This window comes from Stegostoma tigrinum, chromosome 1 (assembly GCF_030684315.1).
Source record: "Stegostoma tigrinum isolate sSteTig4 chromosome 1, sSteTig4.hap1, whole genome shotgun sequence".
In the NCBI taxonomy this organism is placed as follows: domain Eukaryota; kingdom Metazoa; phylum Chordata; class Chondrichthyes; order Orectolobiformes; family Stegostomatidae; genus Stegostoma; species Stegostoma tigrinum.
Window position 1 is genome coordinate 47096273 of NC_081354.1, and position 18157 is coordinate 47114429.

The 18157-nt window shown below is 41.2% G+C and overlaps 1 protein-coding gene across 8 annotated transcripts in view; it reads right to left on the reverse strand.

The window, feature by feature from the left end:
• slc10a7 (solute carrier family 10 member 7) overlaps positions 1 to 18157 on the reverse strand; it is a 262492-nt gene that overhangs the window by 78778 nt on the left and 165557 nt on the right. For 7 of the 8 annotated variants that reach the window (XR_009445663.1, XR_009445662.1, XR_009445664.1 and 4 more), the window contains exon 6: positions 3757 to 3792. The exons of the other annotated variant lie outside the window; for it this stretch is intronic. Coding sequence is in view for 4 of the 7 variants with exons in the window: in XM_048530658.2 (XP_048386615.1) it covers positions 3757 to 3792 (36 nt within the window). In the remaining 3 variants the exon portion in view is untranslated. The remainder of the gene's footprint in view (positions 1 to 3756; positions 3793 to 18157) is intronic. 8 annotated transcript variants of the gene reach the window in all.

The window sequence follows — 18157 nt, forward strand, 5'->3', positions numbered from 1 at the left end:
TTCCAGCAACTTCTATTATTGTTCCTGATTTACAGCATCCACAGTTCTTTCAGTTTTTGTTAAAATGATTGAAGGCACTGGATACTGCAAAGGTTATGAGCCCCGACAACATTCCAGTGCTAATACTGAAGATTTAAGCTCCAGGACTTGCTGCTCCCCTAGCAAAGCTGTTCCAATACAGTTACAATACTGGCAACCACCAATCATAGAGTCATAGAGCTGTACAGCAAGGAAACAGATCCTTCAGTCCAACTTGTAGATGCCGACCAGATATCCTAAATGAATCTAGTCCCATTTGTCAGCATATGGCCCATATTCCTCTAAACCGTTCCTATTCACGTAACCACCCAGGTGCCTTTTAAATGTTGTAATTGTACCAGCCTCCACCACTTCCTCCGACAGCTCATTCCATACAGGCACCACCCTCTAGGTGAAAACATTGCCCCTTAGATCCCTTTTAAATCTTCCTCTTCTTACCTTAGACCTACGTCCTCTAGTTTTGAACTCACTTACCGTGGGAAAAGACCTCGGCTATTCACCCTATCTATGCCCCCGTGACTATTAACTTCTATAAGGTCACCACTCAGCCTCTAAAGCTCCAGGGAAAATAACGCCTCGCTATTCAGCCTCTCCTTATTGCTCAAACCCTCCAACTCTGGCAACATCCTTGTAAATCTTTTCTGAACTCTTTCAAGTTTCACAACATCCTTCCTATAGCAGGGAGACCAGAATTGAATGCAGTATTCCAATACTGGCCTAACCAATGTCCGGTACAGCTACAATATGACCTCTCAACTCCTATACAACCTGGCCAATTACTGCCCCATCAGTCCATTCTCAATCAGTAAAATGATGGAAGGTGCCATGAACAGTACTATCAAGCAGCAGCTACTCAGCAATAACCTGTTCACTGACGTTCAATTTGGGTTCCACGAGGGCCATTCAGCTCCTGGCCTCATTTCGTCCTTGGTTCAACCATGGACAAAGGCCCTGAATTCCAGAGGTGAGGCGAGATTGACAGTGCATTTGACCAAGTGTGGCATCAAAACGCCCGTGACAAACTGGAGTCAATGGGTATTGCAGCAAACTCTCCACTGAGTGAGCTGAGCATGAGATGAAAAATCTCAGTTATGAGGGCCGACTAGATTGAGTGTTTTCTCCTTGGAGCAGAGGAGGCTGAGGGGATCTGACTGACGAATGTAAAAGTAAGAGGGGAAGACTGTGAGAATTTTTTCTTCATGGCAGACGTGTCTACAGGTTTTAGGTGAGAAGTAAGTGGTTTAACGGAGATTGGAGAGAAAAAAAGAAATCACCCAAAGGGTGGTAGAAATATGAAATGCATTTCCTGAGAGGTAGGGACAGGTACTCTTTTAAGTAGCATCTGGACAGGCTCTTGAAACAGAGACTGTAAGGACTGCGGATGCTGGAAGTTCTTGGAATGCCAGAACATAGAAAGCAATGCACACAATACAGATAAATGGTGCTTGTTGGTTGGCATAGACAGGGTGTGTCAAATGGCCTGTTTGTGTGCTGTATGACTCTAAGACCAGGTCAAAGGCTAAGAATACAATGACTCCCTAAAGGATGCCCAACATCTACAAGGCGCAAGTCAGCAGTATGATGGAAAACAAAAACAAAGTACTGGAAAAGCTCAGCAAGTCTGGCAGCATCTGTACAGAGAAATCTCTCCACAGATCCTGCCAGATCTGCTGAGCTTTCTGGCAATTTCGGTTTTTGTTTTGATTTCCATCATCCGCAGTTTTCTCGTTTTGATGCAATATACCCCAGATGAGTACAGCTTCAATAACATTTAGGAAAATAGACACCATCTGGGACAAAGCAGCCTGCTTGATTGGTAACACATCCACAAGCATCCATACCCTCCACCACCGATGTTCAGCAGCAGCAGTTTGGACTATTTACAAAGATGCACTGTAGAAATTCATCAAAGATCCTTAAGCAGCACCTCCAAACCGGTGACCACTTCCTTCTAGAAGGACAAGGGCAGCAGATTTAAGACAAATTTAACACAACCAATTGTCAACCCATTAATCTGCTTTTGATCTTCAGCAACAATCTGTCTCTGGCACTCAGTTTGTTTCCATCAGGGACACTCAGCTCTCGATCTCAATGCAAACTTGGTTCAAAGCTAACTATAAGAGTGGAATTACAGGGATGAGGTGAGAGTGACTGCCTTTGATAGCAAAGCTACATTTGACCAAGTGTGGCATCAAGGAGCCTTCTCAAACCTGGACTTGATGGGAATCAGAGGGAAATCTCTCCACTGGTTATAGTCATACTAATATAAATGAAGATATCTGTACTTGCTGTCATCTCAGGTCCAGAACATCTTTGCAGGAGCTCCTTAGGTAATGTCCTAGGCTCAATTATTTTTCACTGCTTCTCATTAACCTTCCTTCCATTGTAAGGTCAAATCTAGGATGACTCCTCAGATACTGAAGCAGTCCAAGCCCAAAAGCAGCAAGGCCTGAACAATGTACAGTGTTAGCAAGTAATATTCATGACACACAAGTGCCAGGTAATGAACATTTCGAACAAGAGATGATCTAAGCATTCGCCCTTGACATTCAGTGGCATTAAATCACTGAAAGTGCAACTATCAACATCTCCCAGGAATTACCATTGACAATAAACTAAACTGGACTAGTCATATAAACACAACGGCTATAAGAGAAAGCCAGAGGCAAATAAGTCATTTCCTTACTCCCAGAATGGCATTTTCAGGGATTCAGTAGATGGGTTGCATTAAAGTTTGAATCTAGCTCTACACCTTGTTATCTCAGATTCTCCAGCATCTGCAATTCCTACTATCTCTGGAAGTCTGAACGCTCTTTTTGGTGTCTCAATTTTATCTCTTGAAGTGATTGACATTTCCTAACTGAGCCAGAGTCTCCTATGAGTTGAAAAGCAAGTTTGACATTTTCAGTATGCTTTGAAGACATTCCTAAAGTACTTCCATTGTCCTCCTGTGAGTTTCTTAGTGTGACCAAGTTCCAACTAGAGCAGTTTCTTTGGAAACTTGGTTTCAGGTGTAGCAATGTCAGGCATAATAATGGAAGTAATCCAATACTTGCCATGTCTATTCCTTCTATTCATTTGAAAACCTTATCAGATTCTTCATTTTTCTCAATTTGAATGATTGCAAACTTAGCTCTTAAATTCTGGCACCATCCTATAAAATCTGCATTGCACTTTCTTCAGTGGTAGAACATTACACAGTGAGAAGTCCAAAATTTCATTTTGTATTTCAGATGAGGCAAAACCATTGTTTTGTTATCTTCATTAACTGTTTGCTTTGCTATTTAATTCTTCTCAAAATAAATTCCAAATTTTGCTTTTTTTCTAAACTGTTCACCTTGGTGACATTTAATGAGTGTAGACAGCACCAGTGTATTATATATGGCAAATGCTGTATACAGTTTAACAATTTGCAGTTTAGAAACTGCGTTAGTCATAAAACTAGGTTATCGTAAAACTACATTGAGATTTTCAATTACTTTTCTTTAGTATTGTGAAATCAATGATATCATATAAACTATGAATTCTAGATATAAAAACAGTGGGGAACAACATACAAGTTATTCTCAAGGTTACGCACATATACGAATTGATACTATGTGTGTAAATTCAAGAACTTACTCAGATTAAATAACTTAAAATGAGCTTTTGGAGTTTTACAGTTGGACATATATTCCAAAAACACAATTGTATATTTATATATTAAAAAATACTCACAAACAACAGAAGTAATAGTGGGGTGATAACAATTCCCTGAAAGAGAGAGTATATTGATAATTGCTGTTTAAAGGAAAGCAATTCACGTCAAATAAGTAATAAGACAGAATATTAATAACTTTATGAATTTAAGAATAAATAAGCAATTGTGTAACATGTTTGCAATTCTCAATACTCCATCACACATATTTATCTAGTTTCCTTTCAAGGGTGTCAAATGACCCCAAATTATTTGCCCCTTCTGGAAAGCTGTTTTGTTAGGACTAATGCCCATAACTGTTGGATTAGTGGCTATGAAAAATATTTTGTGGAACATGGCCCAAACAAGTTTAAACAGTTGGTTACTATAAATCTGACAACTATCAAAACAAAAACGAAGGTCTCATACACAAATTAACATCTTCAATGACCAAATTTTGAACAATATTGTGGGTCACAAAATGGACAAAAGCGAGACAGAAATACATTTGCTGTAAGAAAAGGGTTGTGGGAGAAAACCTATTAAGTGTGATGGAGGTAGAAAGAGATCACCTGACAGGCTGCGAGTAGATTAAGAACTGCCTGGTTGGAGACTCAGGATGAGATCAGCAGGGTTAGGTGTGGCTGAGTGCTGCTTCTGAAGCTGAAGGAATCACAGGCACTCAGGAAAATACTCCTGCAACTTTTAGCTCAAATGGAATAGTAATCTAAAATCGTCCTACCAATTGCATTGTTGCCTATTAATGTTTGCATGTTTTGGACATATACATGAAGTTCACATTACCAAAATTTACCTACCCCTTCTGAACTCTCCCCTGGCCAGTTCATATCATGACCACAGTTGTTTGCCAGGGCTTTGTAGGCCAATTTATATGATAGCACATGGTTTAATTCACAGTGGATAATGTGACTTCTGCTTATACATATAAAAGTGCAGATTTATTACATAAAAAAGAGAGAACAGCTATTTTCCTTGTCAAAAATGCAGGTACAACTATTTTATTGGACTCTTTTGTTAGTAATAAGTTTGCATAATAGACATTTTCATACAAAATGACAGAGTAGGTTCCATAAAGATGTCAAATATTCTGCGCTGTCAAACGTAAGTCAAATGGGCAAACAGTAAATTCCCTTTCCATTGAACCATAAGCATTATTTTACTGATAAGAATAATGCAAGAAAACAGGTAGCATGCTTACAAATTCAAATTCACCTTTTAGATGAATATTATAGTCATAGAGCTGTATGGCATGGAAACAGACCCTTTGCTCCAACTTGTCCATACTGACCAGATATTTTAAATTCATCTAGGCCCACTTGCCAGCGTTTGGCCCGTATCTCTCTAAACTCTTCCTGTTCATACACCCATCAAATGCCTTATAAATGCTGTAAGTGTACCAGCCTTCACCACTTCCTCTGGCAGCTCCTTCTATACACGCACCACTCTCTGCATGAAAACGTTGCCTTTTAGGGGCCTTTCAAATCATTCTTCTCTCACCTTAAATCTATGCCTGCTGGTACTGGACTCCCCCACCCTTGGGAAAAGACCTTGGCTATTCTCCCTACCCATGCCTTCATGAACTTATAAACTTCTATTAGGTAACCTCTCAGTCTCCAACGCTCTGGGGAAAATAGCCCCAGACTATTCAGCCTCTCCCCTTAGCTCAAACCTGCCAATCCTGGCAACATTCTTGTAAATCTTTTCTGAACTCATTTAAGTTTCAGAGCATCCTTCCTATAGCATTGAGACCAGAACTGAACGCAGCATTCCAATAGTGGCCTAACCAATGTCCTGTACAGCCTCAACATGACTGCTGAACTCCTAGACTCAATGCACTGACCAACACAGGCAAGCATACCAAACACCTTCTTTACTATCCTGTCTGCCTACGACTCCACCTGCAGGGAACTATGAACATGCAAGGTTTGTTCAGCAACACTCTCCAGGAGGTTAATATTAAATGTATTAGACCTTGATAACAAAGTTTGGAGCTGGATGAACACAGCAGGCCAAGCAGCATCTTAGGAGCTTCCCTGATTTGCCTTTCCAAAATGCAACACCTCACATTTGTCTAAATTAAATTCAATCTGTCACTCTCAGCCCATTGGCCCATCTGATCAAGATCCCATTGTACACTGAGGTAACCATCTTTGCTGTTCACTACACCTCCAATTTCCATTGGCAAACTTACTCACCATATCTCCTATGTTCACATCCAAATCATTCATATAAATATGATGAAAAGCAATGGACCCAGCACTGATCCTTAGGGCACATTGCTGGACATAGGCCTCCAGTCTGGGGAAAAAAAGTCCACCACCACCCTCTGTCTTCTACCTTCAAACCAGTTCTGCATCCAAATAGCAAGTTTTCCCTGTATTCCATATGATCTAACCTTGCCAATTATTCTACCATTAGAAACCTTGTGAAACACCTTACTGAAGTCCACGGAGCACATCTACTGCTCTGCCCTCTTGAATCCCCTTTGCTACTTCAAAAAGTCAATCAAGTTAGTGAGACATGATTTCCCATGCACAAAGCCATGTTGACTATATTCAACTTCAAAACGGAGTTTAGGGCACCAAGTATTCCTAAAATGTATAATTACACATTTGTCAACAAAAACTTGGTACACAACTTGCGGAAAAAGTAAAAGTAAAGGTATCTTCTTGGTCGTCATTTGTTTTCTGGGAGCTGCCAGATCTTAGATCTCCGACAAAATGATTTTCTGACCTGCTTTATAAAAACAAAATTCACAAGACTAATCCACATCTATGTGCCTCTTTTGCTGAAATCTCAATCTAAAAATATAATAACTTACATCCATGTTATTAATGTGGAAAGCTCAAAATCCTGCTCCTTTCATCATCTCTTTAGCCACTCACCAAATAGTTTTTGATCAAGCAATGTCTTGATTTTAAAATTCTTGTTTTCAAATCCCTCCATTCCTTTCTGCTCCCTGTCTCTGTAACTTGGGGACATGAGTTCAAATCCTATTTCAGCAGACGGTAGATTTTAAATGAGGGTCATTAATCTGGTATTTTTTTTTCTCCTACCGATAGCTACATCATCAGATGTGTTGGGCCTAAGCCCGGGAATATCTTTCCTAAACCTTGTTATTTCTCTTTTTTCCTTTAAGGCAGTTCTTCAAATATACCACTTGCTATGATCCGAGCTGATAAGGATCTCACATGCCCAGTGGTTCTGAGTGAAACCTGTTTTGACATTTAAAAAATTTTTTTTTTAGTGCTAATGTGGTTGCTAGACATTAAAAGAAATCTGCACAAGGCTGCCTATGTTCTATTACAACAGGACATAAATTTAACATATACGTTCACCAAGTGAGAAGAAAATAAGCAATTTACTTATAGAAAACAGTTTTGAAAAATCTGACACAAAAAACAAAACAAGAGTTTCAAATTGTTTCCCAACACCATCTGTTAAAGAGCTTTAAGTGCAAAGAAATTACATTTTGGTCACAACTCCAAGGTTCTACTAAAATGATCGTTCCAATTTATTTGCTGTGGAATATAGAGCTAACTTTATGACTCTTTTCTAGACTCTAGGCTTGAATGTTTCACAATTTTGAGGGCCTAATCTTTCTCAGTCCTAACAACTTGAAGACTTCTACACAAACTTTCCTGTCTTTAAAACCTCAGACACTATAAAATACTTCCATTGAAGTGAAAAACTCTATTCTCCTTCAGAAGAATAAATTCTTCTCCCCTGAACTGAACTTTTAAGATCATTGCTTTGAAAACAAAGCTGATTGTCTTAAAGTGTGATTAGAGATGATGGGAACTGCAGATGCTGGAGAATCCATGATAACAAAGTGTGAAGCTGGATGAACACAGCAGACCAAGCAGCATCTCAGGAGCACAAAAGCTGACGTTTCGGGTTGGGACCCTTCTTCAGAAATGGGGGACGGGGAAGGGAGCTCTGAAATAAATAGAGAGGGGAGTGGTGGGGCTGGGAAGGTAGGTGGGATGGTGATAGGTGAGTCCAGGTAGGCAGTGGTGGGGATTGGTCGGTGAGGTTGGAGGAGCGGATAGATGGGAGAGAAGATGAACAGGCCAAGGAGGTGGGGTTGAGAGGAAAGGTTGGTTATGGGATGGGATGGTTTGGCAAGATTTTGAAACCTGTAAAGTCCATATTGAGACCAATAGGTTGTAGGCTCCCAAGACGGAATACGATGTGCTGCTCCTTCAGTTTCCAGGTGGCGACTTTGTGACACAGGAGGCGGCCCAGGATGGACATGTCATCCAGGGAGTAGGAGGAGGTGTTGAAGTGATTCATGACTGGAAGGTGTTGTCATTTGTCGTGAACAGAGCACATGTGCTCTACAAAGCAGTCTGAGCCTCTGCTTGGTCTCATCGATATATAGGAGGCCACACTGGGAGCAGTGGATGTAGCAGACCATAAGACATAGGAGTGGAAGTAAGGCCATTCAGAACAGCAAGTCCACTCTGCCATTTAAATCATAGCTGATGGGCATTTCAACTCCACTTCCCTGCACTCTCCCCGTAGCCCTTGATTCCTTCTGAGATCAAGAATTTGTCGATCTCTGCCTTGAAGGCATCTAACGTCCCGGCCTCCACTGCACTCCATGGCAATGAATTCCACAAGCCCACCACTCTCTGGCTGAAGAAATGTCGTCTCATTTCAGTTTTAAATTTACCCCCTCTAATTTTAAGGCTGTGCCCACGGGTCCTAGTTTCCCCGCCTAACGGAAACAACTTCCTAGCATCCACCACTTCTAAACCATACATTATCTTGTAAGTTTCTATTAGATCTCCCCTCAACCTTCTATACTCTAATGAGTACAATCCCAGGATCCTTAGCCATTCATCATACGTTAAACCTACCATTCCAGGGATCATCAGTGTGAATTTCTGCTGGACACGCTCCAGGGCTAGTTATGTCCTTCCTGAGGTGTGGGGCCCAGAATTGGACACAGTATTCTAAATGGGGCCTAACTAGAGCTTTATAAAGCCTCAGAAGCACATTGCTGCTTTTATATTCCAACCCTCTTGAGATAAACGACAGCATTACATTCGCTTTCTTAATTACGGACTCTACCTGCAAGTTAACCTTTAGAGAATCCTGGACCAACACTCCCAGATCCCTTTGTACTTCTGCTTTGCAAATTTTCTCACCATTTAGAAAATAGTCCATGCCTGTATTCTTTTTTCCAAAGTGCAAAACCTCACATTTATTCACATTGAATTTCACGGCCATTTCCTGGACCACTCTCCTAAACTGTCTAAATCTTTCTGCAGCTTCCCCACCTCATCAGTGCCACCTGCCTGTCTACCTATCTTTGTATCATCGGCAAACTTCGCCAGAATGCCCCCAGTCCCTTCATCCAGATCGTTAATATATAAGCTGCGGCCCCAACACTGAATCCTGCAGGACACCACTTATCACCGGTTGCCATTCCGAAAAAGAGCCTTTTATCCCAACTCTCTGCCTTCTGTCAGCCAATCCTCAATCCAAGCCAGTAGCTCACTCGAACACCATAGGCCCTCACCTTGCTCAGCAGCCTCCCGTGAGACACCTTATCAAAGGCCTTTTGGAAATCTAGATAGATAACATCTACTGGGTTTCCCTGGTCTAACATACTTGTTACCACTTCAAAGAATTCTAACAGGTTTGTCAGGCACGACCTCCCCATACTAAATCCATGCTGACTTGTTCCAATCTGACCCTGCACTTCCAGGAATTTAGAAATCTCATCCTTGACAATGGATTCTAGAATTTTACCAACTACCGAGGTTAGGCTAATCGGCCTATAATTTTCCAACTTTTGCTTTGATCCTTTCTTAAACAAGGGGCTTGCAACAGCAATTTTCCAATCATCTGGGAGTTCCCTGACTCCAGTGACTTTTAGCAGATGTGCAGGTGAACATCTGTCTGATGTGGACGGTCTTTTTGGGTCCTTGAATGGAGGTGAGGTTTGAGGTATAACGGCTGGTGTAGCACCTCCTGCGGTTGCAGGGAAAGGTGCCCGGGGTGGTGGGGCTACTGGGGAGTGTGGAGAGGATGATTGCGTTGCGGAGAGAGCGGACCCTACGGAAGGCATATAGGCATGGGGAGGGAAATATATCCTAGGTTGTGGGCTCAGATTGCAGGTGGCAAAATGGCGGAGAACGATACATTGAATCTGGAGATTAGTGAGGCAATACATGAGGACAAGGGGGATTCTGTCTTTGGTATTGTTGTGGGGAGAGCAAAGGTGCGGGAAATGCAAGAGATGCAGTCGAGAGCATTTTTGACCACTGAAGAGGGGATGTTGGGAGCAGATGCGGCGGAGGTGGAGGAATAGGGAGTAGGGGATCGCATTCTTGCAGGATGGTAGGTGGATCGCACACAGCAAGTCCCTACAAAGGAAAATGTGAGAATGACCAGATAATCTGTTTTTGTCACACTGATTAAGAGATTAACATTGGCTAATAACTGGCATGTTCATATTTTTATTCAAGATTGTGCTATGGGGTTTCCCCTCCAATTGAGGGGTCTGGTTGGGCCTTGTTTTAACACCCCATCTGAAAGACATTTGGCAGTGCAGCAATCCTGCAGTACTGCACTGGAGTGCCAGACTTAATCTTGGCACTCAAATGCAAGCATATGACTTCAATATACACCTTGTGGTTCAGAGATGAATCACAGCGAGTAAAACAAAAGGTGAATATTATGGAATAAAAACTTAAACAATAATGATGCCACTTCATATTTTCCTGGAATCTTTGAATCATGCTGTCATCTTGCTGAAAATAGTCAGATGATAGATCAGCTTCCATGAAAATCAATGGTAATCATTATTTTCTTGCAGTTAAGTTGGTTTGTGCCAGGTCAGCAGAGTTGAAAATCACTCCTTCATTGTTCAGTGAATTAGAACAATGAACCAGAAACAATACAGCACAGAAGCAGCCTTCACCCTCCAAACCTGCACCAACACATTTTGCCGTTCCATACTAAAACTGTCTTCACACACAGGATGCATATCATAAGACCATAAGGCACAGGAGCAGAAATTAGGCCATTTGGCCCATTGAGAGTGCTCTGCCGTTCAATCTTGGCTGATAAGTTCCTCAACCTCATTCTCCTGCTTTCTCCCCGGAACCCTTGATCCCTTTGATAATCAAGAACCTGTATATCTCAGTCTTAAACGTACTCAATGACCGGGCCTCCACAGCCTTCTGTGGCAGTGAATTCCATAGAATCAACACTCTCTGGCTGAAGAAGTTTCTCCTTATCTCTGTTCTAAAAGGTTTTCCCTTTACTCTTAGGGTATGCCCTCGGGTCCTCGACTCTCCTACCAATGGAAGCAAGTTCCCAACATCCACTCTGTCCAGGCCATTCAGTATTCTGTAAGTTTCAATTAGGTCCACCCTCATCTGTCTTAAGTCCAATGTGTATAGTCCCAGAGCCCTCAAACATTCCTCATATGTTAAGCTTTCCATTCCTGGGACCATTCTCATGAATCTCCTCTGAACCTGCTCCAGGGTCAGTACGTCCTTCCTGAGAATTGGGGCCCAAAACCGCACACAATACTCCAAATATGGCTGACCAGTGCCTTGGTAAGCCTCAGTAATACATCCTTGCTTTTATATTCAAATCTTCTCAAAATAAATGCAACATTGCATTTGACTTCCTGACTACTGACTGTGAATACAGACTTCTGGATTTTCTCTCCATTTAGAAAATAGCCCACGCTTTTATTCTTCTTATCAAACCGTATGACCTCACACTTTCTGACGTTGTACACCATCTGTCCCTCCACCTATCTTTGTATCATCTGCAAACTTAGCCAGAAGGCCCACAGTTCCTTCATCTCGATTATTAATGTACAAAGTGAAAAGCTGTGGTCCCAACACTAGTGGAACACTACTCGTCACCAGCTGCTATCCAGAGAAAGATTCCTTTACACCCACTCTCTGCTTTCTGCCACACAGTCAATCTTCTATCCATGCTAGCACTTTGCCTCTATCTTACTCAGCAGCCTCCTGTGTGGCACCTTATCAAAGGTGTTCTTGAAGTCCAGGTAGATAACGTCCATTGGCTCTCCTTGGTCTACCCTGCATGTTACTTCCTCAAAGAATTCTAGCAGATTTGTCAGGCATGACTCCCCTTGTTGAAACCATGCTGACTTTTCCCTATTTTACCACACACTTCTAAATATTCAGAAATCTCATCTTTTACAATGGACTCCAAAATCTTAGCCACGACTGAGGTTAGGCTAATCGCCCTGTAATTTTCCAACTTTTGCCTTACTGCCTTTTTAAACAGGAGTGTCACTCTAGCGATTTTCCAGTCCTCTGGGATCCTCCCTGACTCTGGCAATTCCTGAAAGATCACCACTAATGCTTCACTATCTCTTCAGCTATCTCCTTTAGAACTCTGGGGTGTAGTCCATCTGGTCCAGGTGATTTGTCCACTTCAGGGCAATCAGTTTTACTAGCAACTTCTTCTTAGATATCCCTCTATTCCCTTCCTATTCATGTATTTGGAAAGGTCTTTCTTGAATGCTCAGAGATAGCAATAACTACAGATGCTGGAGTCAGAGATAACATAGCATGGGTCTGGAGGAACGCAGCAGCCCAGGCAGCTGAAGAAGGGTCCCGACCCAAAATGTCAACTTTCCTGCTCCTCTGATGCTGCCTGGCCTGCTGTGTTCCTCCAGCTCCACACTTTCTTGAATGCAGTACTATCACCTCCTCTGGCAGCATGTTCCAGGCACTGTGAGAGAAAAACGTGACTCATAAAAATGCACCACCGCCCCAACCCCCACTCCCACACTTTGAAACTGTGTCCCCTAGTAATTGACCCCTCCACCCTGGGAAAAAGACTCATACTTTCCACTCTACCCATGCCATTCACAGTCTTATAAACTTCTTGAAAGTTGCCCTTCAACTTCCTGTGTTCCAGTAAAAACAAATCCAATCTATCCAACCTTTCTTCACAGCTAAACCACCCCCCCCCCCCATACCAGGCAACATTGGTTGGTAAACCTTTTTTTGAACCCTCTCCAAAGCTTCCACATCCTTCTGGTAACGTGGTGACCAGAACTGTACACAATATTCCAAGTGTGGCCTAACTAAGGTTCCAAAAGCTGCAGCATGACTTGCCTATCTTTATACTCAATGCCCCTTCCAATGAAGGCAAGCCTGCCATAGCTCTCAACTGTAGGTACAAACCTGCAACTATGCCTTCTGAAATGTATAACCAATAACTTAATTAGCTGTAAAAATGATTTACTATCTTTGGCACCTTTAAGGAGAAATACGCAGGATATAAAGGTTTCAGATCATTTCATGTGAAAAAAATTTGTTTCCAAATGAGGGATATTATTTTAAAAAATGAAAAAAGCTTATGCATGAAAACAATTAGCTATGGCCAAGATTTTGCAGTTAGTGGCAAGTGGAGGCCTTCAACACTGACTGCAGAAAAAGGTATGATCCTAGCCTGATGACAAGCTGCAGCAGAAATCAACTCCCGTCTGCAGCAGAGTTTCAATGGCAAAAATCAACGCAGAGGTCTAGCAGCAAGGTGCATTACTGGTAAAGTCATGGCCCCTTTGATGTCATGAGCTGAAGATACAATCCTCGATATCTGTATTCAGTTGATAACAGGTTTCTTGACCCCTTGGAATTTACCTTGACGGCAGCAACATAGCTAGGTATAAATTTCAATTGTAGATCTGTCCCTCCCTCCCTAGCTTTCTACATTCCTGGCTCCTCTCCATCTCCACCATGTCCAGTAGCCTTCTTTTCATATCCTCAAACCTTCAAAACATTGCTTTTTAAAACCTGTACTGGGTTGAACCTGGACTGCATCACATAACAATGAGTGCAATGGGCCCAAAGGTTGTTTGATCTTATTAACTTTGCCAAGAATAACATTTGGTGTGTCCTGGCAAACCATCAGGCTTCTGGAAACTAGTGGCTGTGAATTAGAATCCATGGGGAAAAAAAACCCTTGTCCCTTCTTACTCTCTGGATTCCATTTTGATTTGTACTATTCGTTTTTGTTGAGCTCACAAATTCTTTGAATTTCTTTTTACTTTTTGACAATGCTAAGTGATTCATCAAAAATGCATGTCCACACCTCTGACACTAACTTATTGTAATTCAATGCAGTAGTTTTCTTCATAGTCATAAAATGGTTTATCTAAAGGGATGAGCATGTCACCAAAGCTTTTCCTACGACTACACTCTGCGGTAAAATGGTTCAACTTTATTCGGCCACTGCAGTCTTATGTGCCATTTGAGAAAGTTGCCAAAGTATATTTCAACCCCTTCTGCACTGAGTTTAGACACTAAGTGAATATTCCTTGCCAAACCAAAATAAGTTCATTCTGAATCATCCACAAGTTTTACTACCATCCAATGTTTGCGTAATCCTAATTCTTGTCATATAGAGGTCAAAATTTTCTTGCTCTACTTCCTCTTTAAAATTCAAGATGTTCCCTCATCTTTCCTCCTCCTAACGTTTCCTTGTAGTTTCCCTCGTTTTATTTCAATCTTTCTCAATTTTTTAAGCCTTTATTTCTATCCAATGCACGCTGTTTAATTTGTAATCAAATCTGAGCCAATCCAATTTTCATGCTATCAGGGATCACTTATTTCCTCAATATTTAAGTACTGGGATAATTCTTGAACAATCTCTTCCCTTTTCACCCCTATTTTCATGTCAAACCCTAATATCTCTTTTGTTATGACATGGTTGCTTTCTGTACAGCCTACCCATTCTCACCCACTCTTGGTCCAATTATCACATTTCAGCACAGTTTACCCATTCTCTCCTACTCTCAGTGTTCACTGTCACTCATTCAGCTTCTCTTCTGTCCTGGCCTACCATCAATAATCCCCTCATCTGCCTCATCTTTCTCTATGGGCTCTGTCTCCATTTATCCAATCACCTCTTCACCCGCCCCTCAACCTCGTCTTCAGCAGAAATACCACTTTTTTTCTAGCTCCGCTGAATTCTGATGAAGAGTCATTGGATTTGAAACAATAACTTTGTTTTCTCCCCAGAGGTGCTACTAGACCTGCTGCATTTTGCTGGAAATTTGTATTTTTGTTGCTAATATCTATTCATAGCATTCATATTAATATTTGCTAATTGTTGCAAGGCACGAACTGACAAGCTTTGTCTGAAAAATGCCAAAGTATTACTGCAATTATGTTGAAATTTCATACAACATGGAAAAAGGTAAATGTAGGATCTTGTCTTCTTATCTCTCAGTTTGTTTGTTCTAAACAGAGTCCAAACTCTCCTCAGCATCCTTAGTTGGTAGCACTGCTTTCTCAAAGCAGCTGCTTCTTTGTCTCCGCTTCTCAAATAGCAGCTGTCCCTTTCTTTTCTTTTAAACCATGAGACACCGAAAAGGTGTTAAAATTGGCATCCTACTTCTGTTCCAGTTTCTCATGGCAACTGGATCATGTTGGTATGTCACTGATTCGACACGTTCATCTAAAACATGCTGTTGTACTTTAGTTAAAAAGTACACTTCAAAACATAAAATTACTTGTAAAGTTCATCACGAGCGTATGGGGAAGAGATGAAACAAGGATAGTGGAAGCATGTCTTGCCCTGTTGACCTTCTACTCCATTCAAATAATAATACCCGTTCTACTTATCATTTTCTGAAGTACTGCATATCTTAATTTTCATAAGCATATCTGTTCAGTTTCAAATATATTTTAAATCTCTTTCTTCACAATTAAAGGTCAATGTGTTCCCTTTCTTCTGTACAAAAAAATTTTTGCTTTACTCCATTCATAACATATTTGATAACTTCTGTACTCAGTTGATTTGGATGCATTTCCTTTTTATCTTTCTGAACTTTAACTTCTGTAATCCAACTTCACAATATCAGAAGGGTCCAGACCCGAAACATCAGCTTTCCTGCTCCTCTAATGCTGCCTGGCCTGCTGTGTTCATCCAGCTCTACACGTTATCTCAGACTCCAGCCTCGGCAGTTACTACTATCTCTGAGTGAGTTTTAACCCCACTGCGAAGCCTTAGAAGGTCCAGGCCCGAAAAGTCAGCTTTCCTGCTCCTCTAATGCTGCCTGGCCTGCCGTGTTCATCCTGCTCTACACCTTATCATCTCATAATATCCCATGTTAGTTTCTTGTTTCAGTCATTATTTTTGTACTCTCACATCATTATTTGTCCCACATTATTTACTCAAAATAAATACTGGACTAGATTTAGGAACTGCTCTTGGTTACATTAAAAATAAAAAAAGCCCTTTAACTATATATAACCTCCTGTTACTTTGCATTGATTCCACTTCACTCTCCATGCGTTCAATCAAGCCGAGTTAGACCACATAAAATCTTGACGTCCTGACCAACTTGAAAGTGTTGTGTTTTAAAGCCACATCCAATCCTTCACATGAAATGTTTACTTCCTATACAAAGTTAATAGTTTCAACATCTACGTCAGTCCAATTTTTGCCAAAACCTTTATAAATGTTTTATCATCTCTAGACCTATCAAACACAACACTCTTCATGCCAGTGTCCCATTCCTTTTGTTCAAAACTCAGCTATTTGCATTCTGTCCCATTCTATACTTAGCACCCATAACATTACCACTATGATTAATCTACACTGATTGTATTGAAGTGCGGTGAATTTGAAATCATCCTCAAATCCTTCAATGGTTTCACTTCAACCCACCTGAGCAATATTTTTCAGCTTTCTATTCTCTCCCATATAGTGTGACTGTTAATACTGTTTTCTCCTGCAAGCCGTACCCAATAGTCCATTGCTGCTGGTTGAACACTCACTGCTTTGTTTTCATTCACTCAAATGTTCTTCCTAAAGTCTTTCATCTATTCATTTCTCCGTATTTAGAGGTAATTACTTGGTAGTTCAGAACATAAAATGTTGCCAAAAGGAGGCACAAAATCAAAGTGTTGCACACATTAGGACTGACACACAAGAAACTAAATTTTGTGGTTGGAGGTAGACAACAGAAAGTGGAGTCGGTGTAGATGGTTCTTTATCTAGTTGGCAAAACATAACCAGCGAAGTGCCACAGGGATCAATCCTCGGGCTTCAACTACTTAGAATCTACATTAATGACTTGAATGCCGGGATAATAATTACTATGGCCAAAGTTGCAGATGACACTAAAATAGGTGGTAAAGCAAGTTGTAATGAAGAAATATAATTTATAAATGGATACAGATAGATCAGGTGAACAGGCTAAAATTTGGCCAGATGAGATTTAATGTGGAAAAGTGAAGTGATCCATTTTGGCAGGAGCAATGGAAGGGCAGTTTATTATCTAAATGAAGACAAACTTCAGTGCTTCAGTGCAGAAGCATTGGGCGATCTTATGCATGAATTGCAGAAAACTAGTATACAGATGCAAGTAATAGAGGAAGGTAAATGGAATTTTGGCATTTATTGTGAAAGGAAATTAATCATCATCATAATAAAATCTCTATAGTGTGGAAACAGACTCTTCACCCCAACAAGTCCACACTGACTCTCGAAGCGTCCCATCCAGACCCATCTCTTATAACCCATCTAATCTACACAGCCCTGAACACTGCAGACAATTTAGCATGGCCATTCACCTATCCGGCACATTTTTGAACTGTTGGGAAGAAACCGGCGCACCCAGAGGAAACCCAGGCAGGCACAGGAAGAATATGCAAACTCCACACAGACAGTCGCCTGAGGGTGGAATCAAATGCGGGTCCCTGGCGCTGTGAGGCAGCACAGCTAACCACTGAGCCACCGAGCCACCTTAAGTAGAAAGGTAGGAAGTATTGCCGCAACTATGAAAGGCATTTGTAAGCCTGCACCTGGATTATTGCTTATCATTTTGGTCCCCCGACTTGAAGAGGAATGTAGCTGTATTAGAGGTAATTGAGAGGAGGTTCACTAGATAGATTCCAGAGATGTGTGACTTGTCTTATGAAGAGTGATTCAGACCCATAATTTAGACCTATACTCTAGGGAGTTTAGAGCAATGAGAGGAGATCAAATTGAGGTGTATAAGATGCTAAAGGGAATTTAAAAAGTAGACATGGAAAGGATGTTTCCTCATGTTGTGCAATGTAGAATGACTGGATAGAATTTCTGGATAAGTGGTATAGATTTTAAACAGAGATGAGGAGAAATTATTTCTCTCAAATGGTCGGGAATGTGTGGAATTTACTTCTCCAGAGTGTGACAAATGGTAGGTGATTGAGCAAACGTATGGAGGAGATGGACAGATTTTTAATTAGTAAAGTGGTTAAGGGTAATAGGGAGTGGGCAGGAAAATTGAGTTGAGGCCTAGATGGGATCGACCATGATCGCAAAGAATGAAGGTGCAGGGTCAAGTAGCTGACTTGCCTAGTCATCATCACAGAATCCCCACAATGTTGAAGCGGGCTATTTGGCCCATCAAAT